Source organism: Acyrthosiphon pisum, chromosome X, assembly GCF_005508785.2.
Source record: "Acyrthosiphon pisum isolate AL4f chromosome X, pea_aphid_22Mar2018_4r6ur, whole genome shotgun sequence".
NCBI classification, from domain to species: Eukaryota; Metazoa; Arthropoda; class Insecta; order Hemiptera; family Aphididae; genus Acyrthosiphon; species Acyrthosiphon pisum.
Genome location: NC_042493.1, coordinates 108,448,425 through 108,456,342, shown reverse-complemented (window position 1 = coordinate 108,456,342; position 7,918 = coordinate 108,448,425). Strand labels below are relative to the sequence as shown.

At 25.9% G+C, this 7,918-nt stretch overlaps 1 protein-coding gene across 1 annotated transcript; it reads right to left on the bottom strand.

Annotated features, from left to right (window-relative positions):
* Window positions 1-3,879: 3,879 nt before the first annotated feature.
* Window positions 3,880-7,912, bottom strand: LOC100569364. Its single transcript, XM_029492034.1, has 4 exons — window positions 6,947-7,912; window positions 5,730-6,171; window positions 4,099-4,182; window positions 3,880-4,016 (listed from the first exon to the last, which is right to left on the bottom strand). Exons 1-4 carry the CDS (start codon window positions 7,840-7,842, stop codon window positions 3,957-3,959), a joined length of 1,482 nt encoding a protein of 493 aa, XP_029347894.1. The 5' UTR covers window positions 7,843-7,912; the 3' UTR covers window positions 3,880-3,956.
* Window positions 7,913-7,918: the final 6 nt, after the last annotated feature.

Sequence of the window (7,918 nt, the reverse complement as noted above, 5' to 3'; positions counted from 1 at the left end):
TTTCTATATTAATTAACACCAACGTCACATTAATTTCGTGCATAATCTATTCATAATGTCTATGTGTAATAGCTGTTCTACTATTATTTCAACAAGATCCTTATCCATATCTTGCAATGATACCAAATTACCATGGCATGCAAAATACCAAAAACTCACAAAAGAAGAAATTTTATTTTATAACGATGAAGGCTCATACTGGAGATGCGACAAGTGTTCGGCAGAAAAAAAGAGCTTCTCTATGAATAGATAACAAAATTAATGATGAAAATACAAATCTTACCGATATTAAGGACATTATACTACAACTGAAAGATAGTTTTGAAATGTTTAAAAAAGAAACTGGGTGCAACTCTGATCTTATTAACAAAAAAATTAATATGATTGATAAAATCATAACAGATAATCAAAATATGAAAACTCAAATCAATACCTACTCTAGAAAACAAAATTGAAATTCTTGAACGTCGTTTGATTAATAATGAAATATTGTCATTGACGGTGTTCCTGAAAATAAATTGGAAAATTGTTACGGAATAGTAAAAGCCATCGGTACACAACTTAATATTAAAATTACAGACTCTATGATCAATGACTGTCACAGAGTTGGACGAACACAAAATAATCGTTGTAGAAGAATAGTGGTTGGATTTACAAATCACCAAGACAAAGTAATAAGCCAGACTTGTTATCTAGAATAGATTTTCGCATTCCAGGTACAACCCGTTTTCGTGACCCTTACTACCTTGCTTCAGTGTCAATAAATTATTTGGAAGATGATCCTCTAAGGAGAGCTATGTCTTTAGTTAATAGTCAAACTAGTTAAACATTTTTTCTAATTTAGGTTTGTTCACTTATATTTAATTTTCAGAAACCTACTATGTACTACTATATAATTCTAATTTATTGATATTCAATGTGTTATGTTTAGATATATATATATATATATATGTATAAAATATGTTATAATGTATATTCATTAATATGTAATATTTTGTAAAAGCTGTATGGCGTTTAAAATAAAAAAAAAAATAAAAAAAAATATATTATAATATCACCATTTTTTTTCCTAGTGTACTACTTACAGTGCGTATATATGTAAAATAACTATTGTATAATCAAAGTATCAAATATCTGGGGACTAACGTGTTGAAAATTGACATAATATGCATCTGAACTAAGATATTATCACTTATATTTATAATTTTTTTTTTCCTACTGAAATATGTACTTATTGAACCTATATATTATTTTATCAAAATGGGAATTATAATAATGTCAAAAAAGTATTTTTTACGTGGTAGAATACATTGATATAGAATTGGAAAAATATGGTAAATATAAATCCTCTCACTTACATAGTAAAAAATTACTATGATATTTGCAAGATAATACCTAAGGCTAAAATGATATAACTAAGCTGATCCAGGGACACGGAATTCTGTAAATCTAAGAAAAATAAAGAATCGTAGCAACACAAAGTTATACTAAAAACCAACAATTTCATCATTCTCAATTAAACCGTGGAAACAGGTCTAATGAAATATTATTGAACTAAAATATCGTTTTCAGAATGGTATGTCAATAGATCGAGAAAGTAGTAAGCTAAACGATTGGTTTCATTTCAGTTAAAATTGTTCATCAACAAATAAATATAATTTATTTATATTACTTGTTGATGACTTATTTATGTATTGTCGAATATATTTTACGCAATATACCAATTATTACTTAGAAGTTAGATTCTACATTATATCACACTTAAATAAATAAAATTTTTTTTTACTTAGCTATTTTTTTGCACGGAGCTTATAAGTACACTTATAAAATTGGTCGAGAAAATCAAACGTATTACTCAAAACTTTTTAGAAAATAACGACTTAAACAATTGCCTCAAAAAGTTGGCCATAATCGTCAAATTAGATTAAATTTTATTATATTATTATACATTTTACATTGAATATTAATTATCTATTATATTATATTAAACTACACTTATTAAAATGACATTTTAAATTTTACATTCAGGGTTAGCTACACACTGAACGTATTTATTCGTGCATCCTCATTTTTAAACACGCCAGAGCATTGCAAAATATTCTGACAGTCCTAAGCCTGACCAAGTATGAAGGGAAATGAGTGTGTACGCAAATGACACTTCATGTTATTCTGGGCAATTACATTGTACGCAAGTGAGAAAATTTGTAACTAAAAATAGTTTTTTATATATAAATATACTATAGAAATAATGAAGTAGGTACTAATTTAAAAAAAGGTGGCAACTGGCAATACCCTAAATGTAACCAATAGATACCACTCTGCTGTTCATTAGATGTCAAATGGGCCATTTTAATGGATGTGTTAAATTTTAATTCAATGATATAACATATTTCTATTATAAACCATTTGTAAACCATTATTATTATAAACCATTTGTCGAAAATATTTAATTTGTTATACTTTAAAAATGATATGTACCCACGAATAATATTTTTAAATTACAAAAAAAAAACTAAATATCTTATTTTTCGTTTAGGTACATAGTCATTATCTAGTTTTGTTCAAATTTGAAAAATGTTTATAAAAAAAATTGTGTGAATATATTTTTCGATATTTGGGTTACAATATCAACTAGGTACTTATGAAAAACTATGTTTTAATTTTTCAATCTTTAACTGGAAAAAGGGGGTGTAAGTGGATTTCACTCTGCTGTACAGTAGGTTGCAAGTAGGTCACTGTAATGGATGGTGTTAAATTCGAATTCAATGATAAAATAACATTGTATAAGAAAAACGATTCTGAGCGAAAACGGTCAGTCAACTTATAGTATTACCAAGTATATTTGATGATATTATTGTGAGTAAAGTAATTTATATATAACCTATTTACGTGGAACCTTGTTTTAAATTTTCAACCCTTCGCTATAAAAGTTGAACATTTTATAAATTTTCAACTACAAAATAATTAGTACATTTTAAATTTGATAAATTTTGTCAAAATTCGAACTTTAAATGCAAAAAATTGTGCGAATACATATTTAATATTTTTCAACTGCTATTGTAACAATATTAATAGGATTAAATTTTTACGCTCTTTTTACCAAACAAATAAAATTTTATTGATATTTATAGAGAAAAAAACTCTTGATAGATGAAACTCTCTAGAATTATCTATTCACAATCAATGATTTTATACAATCACTCTACTTATTAGTTACAAAAGGACTTATTTCAAATCCAATTATTAGATTTAATTGTCTTGCTTTATTTTTTAAAACCAATAATTAAATCAAAAATAATTGAATCATAAATAATTTTCACAGAGGATTATCTTCAATAAAATTCATTAGCAAGTACAATTAAACTTAATATTTATTAAATCACAAAGTTAAGAAATATTACATAGGTATTATAAGCATACATGAATTATTTATTTTATAACTAAATACAGTGAAACTGATATGTACAGTTAAATATACAAGCTTTGTGATATTTTATTTTTGTAATTTTTTTTTTTGTTTCGTAGGTATTCTGAACCTCCATAGTAGGATCCATACCAATGGAATATTCTACTCAGTCCTCCATAAAATACTTTTTTTTTTATTTACATGCAAACATAAATTAAATCAAAAATAAATATTATATAATTTAAAATACCAAAAATTAGTTATTTATATTGGCGACCCTCCTAGGAAAAAACAAATAAATTACAGATACAGATAAAAAGAAATTAACATAAAAACCCTAGAAACTATTGAGTAATATTAGATTAAACTTAATAGTAATCAACCATAATTATACAAGCTTATATACCAACTTAAGAAATATAAAAATATAAAATATTATATAGGTAATCCATATTTTTTTTTTTTAATAAAAATATTTTCATGGAAACGCCTTTAATATAAATATATTACATTAAAATTATTTATATATGTAATGGAAAGTTTAGGGTCTCTACTTTTTTTTTCGCAGTTGTTCACAGTCGTTCATGTGACTACGATACCAGTCAAGTCCCTAAATAAAGAAAAAGACATTAATATTAATATATAACAATAGTAAAGCTATTTAACAAGATTATTCAAATAGGTATTTTTACTTGGCAGTCATGGGAACAGTATTTCACCGATGTACACCTACTGCACATTATTGTTGCAGACTTGGTACAATTTCTTACGCGGCACTAAAAAAATTACAACAAACACTTTATAGAATATTAAAATTACTATCTTTTTTAATAAACTTAGGTGTCTCTAAATTAAAATCCAAACTAGTAGTTTCTGAGTAATTAAAATGTATATGTTAAGAATAATAATCCATAAATATAACAAAAGTATAAAATGTATGTAATGTATAATCTAAAACTGATAGTCATAGGTAAATTCCTTTTAAAAAGTAATACGATTACGTTACTCATCATATTAAATATTTTCATTTAAATTACATTTGCATTACCCATCATTATTTTTATCATGTAATGTTTATTTTTTCATTCAAAATGTAGGGAGTTACAAATAACGTTTCTTTTTTATAAATCAATTACAAAATCAGTATACAATGACTAATAAGTTAGTAATAACTAGTAACTAATTGGTAATGGTAAAATGTTATACTATTACATACATTTTATAGCAGTATAGGAATAACATTTATGATGTAGGGGTACATTGTTTTTTGTTAATGACTTAATGTTAATAAAAACTTATTATAGTCAATGGTATTAGTTCTTGGAATATTTAATATTTTTGTTGATTATTATCTAAAACTTTCAGGATCATAAATAAATTTATAGTTTTACTCGAATATCTTAGCCCCTAGGTTTTGTCATACATTCTGCATTCATAACTTATTTTAATGATGTGGAAAATAACAGGCTAATACTATGAAATAAGTTTTTAAAAGTAATTTTATTACAATAGGTTAATTTATACAAAATATAAGGAAATTACTACAGTGTTACTGAAAAAGTAATTTTGTTACTGTAATTTGTAATTTGCATTATGTTACTACCCAACACTGAAACTGATTATTCTTATAAAATTTTTACAAATAATAAAATGATAATATATTAATTACTATAATTTTCATATTATTATAGCACCAATATCATTGACTTAATATACTTAGTACACAAGATGAATTACTCAAAATCTACTCATTCGTGGATTTTGATTCAGATACCCTATAATTTTCAAAAAAGGCTTTAGCTAAACAATTTATAGGAAAAAAAGAAGTTAATAATGATGAAAATATAATAGCTTATTCTTATTTTTGAGATTAATTTTAGAAGAATTGACTATTCTCAAGAGGAATAGTCAACTGAATCATTCGATAGCTGAATAAGTCATTTATAATCGTCAATTTAAATAATGTGTTTGGTTAGTTAACCATTCAACCATGAATTATTTGGTTTTTAATCAGTTAGGACTTAGAACCATCACTATTTGTTAAGCACTATAAATATTTATAAAAAAAAAATATATTGATCCAAATGAAAGCACGTTATTAGTACTTTTAACATGAATTTTTAAAAACCACAAACATGAAACAAAACAAAAATTAGTGCAGTACTTTAACAGGTTATATAGAGTGGTTAAATATTTTTAACTGGTGTTATAACACAGACTTTTAAAAGTCATCTATTCACAATCTTATATATAGTTATACAAATATGTATTGTTAAGCTTTTGTAAATGCTAAAAAAAATATATATTGATGAATTTTACATACTTTAACGGTTGGTGGTGGTTTAAAAAATATTTTAGTTTTATTGATCACTGCTCTCATTTGACCTGTTGGCTCCTTAACCAATTGATACTGTTTGTTACCAACTACAATAGTTCTACCATCAGCACTACAAAGAGAACTGTTCGGCATAGATATATTATTTGGAACTGCTGATTTGAACGTCAGATATTTTGTTGTTGTTGTAGATTTTGACATAGATGCTGTTGCTTCCACCAAAGGACTGTGGGAAATAGTTGGTGGGAGAACAAAACATTTGTTGTTTGTTGGTATCACTTTAGAAGTAGAAGTTTCAGAAGTTTTATTTTGTAGTGAAGAAGAAAATGATTGATATAAGTTGTTTGACGGCTGGCTCGTTAAAATTGATGGGTTTGCTGCAGTATTACCAATGGTTTGTGTCTTTTCACCATTTATCATAGGTTTTTGTCTAAAAATATAACAGAACTAATTAATAATGGAATTTTAATCGTAATTGCAATAAATATATACAAAGGTGAAATAAGGAATACTTATACTATTAAGGAGTAGTATGGATTTTGAATTTTAAGTTTCAATTCATTAAGATAGTTGATGTTAATTTTAAAAACTAGTAATTTAATTAATAATAATAATAATAATATACCTATACTTAAACCTTTTACAACTTAATCAAAATTAAAATTAAAATCTACACAGATATGTAAATAATTGAAATTAAAATTTATTTATTTTTAATGTGTATAATGTATATTGCCAATATTAGTGATCATTATCGAGTATTGACGTTAATCATTACTCATTAGTAACGCAATGAGTAACTATATAAAATATAATCATTATTATAACAATAAACGATAAGACGGTGGATATCAGAACTGCTGTTGTAACAATATATCAGGACCCTTGCAAAGCTTTTTGTCCCAACAAAAAAATTTTATTGACATTTATAAAAAAAAAAAATTAACGGAATGCAATGAAGTTCACATAAAAAGTTAAAATGCTTGGAAATATACCTATATTGAATGTATAAGGATACTATGGTAGTATTGTTATAATGTTAATGGCCCCAAGACAATCAGTTGAAGTGGGAGGAATAAAAGCAAATACCGTTTAGATAAAAACTCTCTTCTAAGGGTCTAAAAATATTAATATTGTGTCTAAATCAAATATTTTATGACAACTAATCAGACCATAACAGTAATTAGATACAAAAAAATGCTTACTGGTAAGTTCCATCTGGATTTTTGGATAGGAACCAGCGTGGAATTATTTCATCAGAATTGATAGTGCCAGGGATAGTTTTTGTTGCTTGTATTTTGTCATTTGAATATTGTGCAGTTGGTGAATCTACAGTATCTTTAAACTTTGAATTAATGGAATATTTAAAAGTTGCATTATCGATTAATAATCCCAGGTCTTCATTCGAATCACCAGTGACAACATCAATAACTGCTCGAAAATATTCCCGACTTTTTACTGTTGATACAAAAAACAATGGCATGCGATTGGTGACTCCAGAGTCAATATCCTGACCTTCTTCAATTACACTTATTAAATCAATGCAGTCAGCTTGAAATGTCTTTGACCGAAGCATTGAAAAAATGTCGGGATGGTTATAATCACTGTTCTTCAAACTATTCCATAGTAAAAGTACCACATATTTGAAGATACCACCTTTTTTGAATTTGGGCTGATCCAAAACTCGAAGTACAGTTAATATAGTTAGAAAAAACATTTGAAATGCAGAATCAAATTCTGACATTTCAAAAGATGATACAACGTCTATAAAATTGTTTTTCAACTTTGTTTCTAGGATTTTTTTATGCCTTCCATGTAATCGGTTGGCATCGTATCTTACTTTAAGTTTTTCAGCTTCAGATTTTTTCTTAAAAGATTCATCCATTTGTGCCTTGTAATGTTTTTTAGAAATTGAAATTATATTGAGTATATTTGCAATAATAACGATAGTATCTATTATGGATTTGCTGAAATACTTTGTGTATAATTTTTCAATTTTAACTAAATCCCCTCTTACATATTTTTTGCTATTTACAGCGTGTTTAAGTTCAGTTACTTTAGGTCCGCTTATAGGGAGTTTAACAACTGCTAACTTTTTCATGCCATTTGTTGGATGATCAGGTTTATTATCATAATTGATTATTTTCTGCCACTTTATGTAATTATCTGCATCCGTC

Coding starts and splice junctions, on each gene's coding strand:
- LOC100569364 (XM_029492034.1), bottom strand. CDS start 7,842: ATGAAAAAGTTAGCAGTTGTTAAACTCCCTATAAGCGGACCTAAAGTA. Junction 6,172..6,946: donor AATCCAGATGGAACTTACCA/GTAAGCATTTTT, acceptor TTATATTTTTAG/ACAAAAACCTATGATAAATG. Junction 4,183..5,729: donor AACCACCACCAACCGTTAAA/GTATGTAAAATT, acceptor TAATTTTTTTAG/TGCCGCGTAAGAAATTGTAC.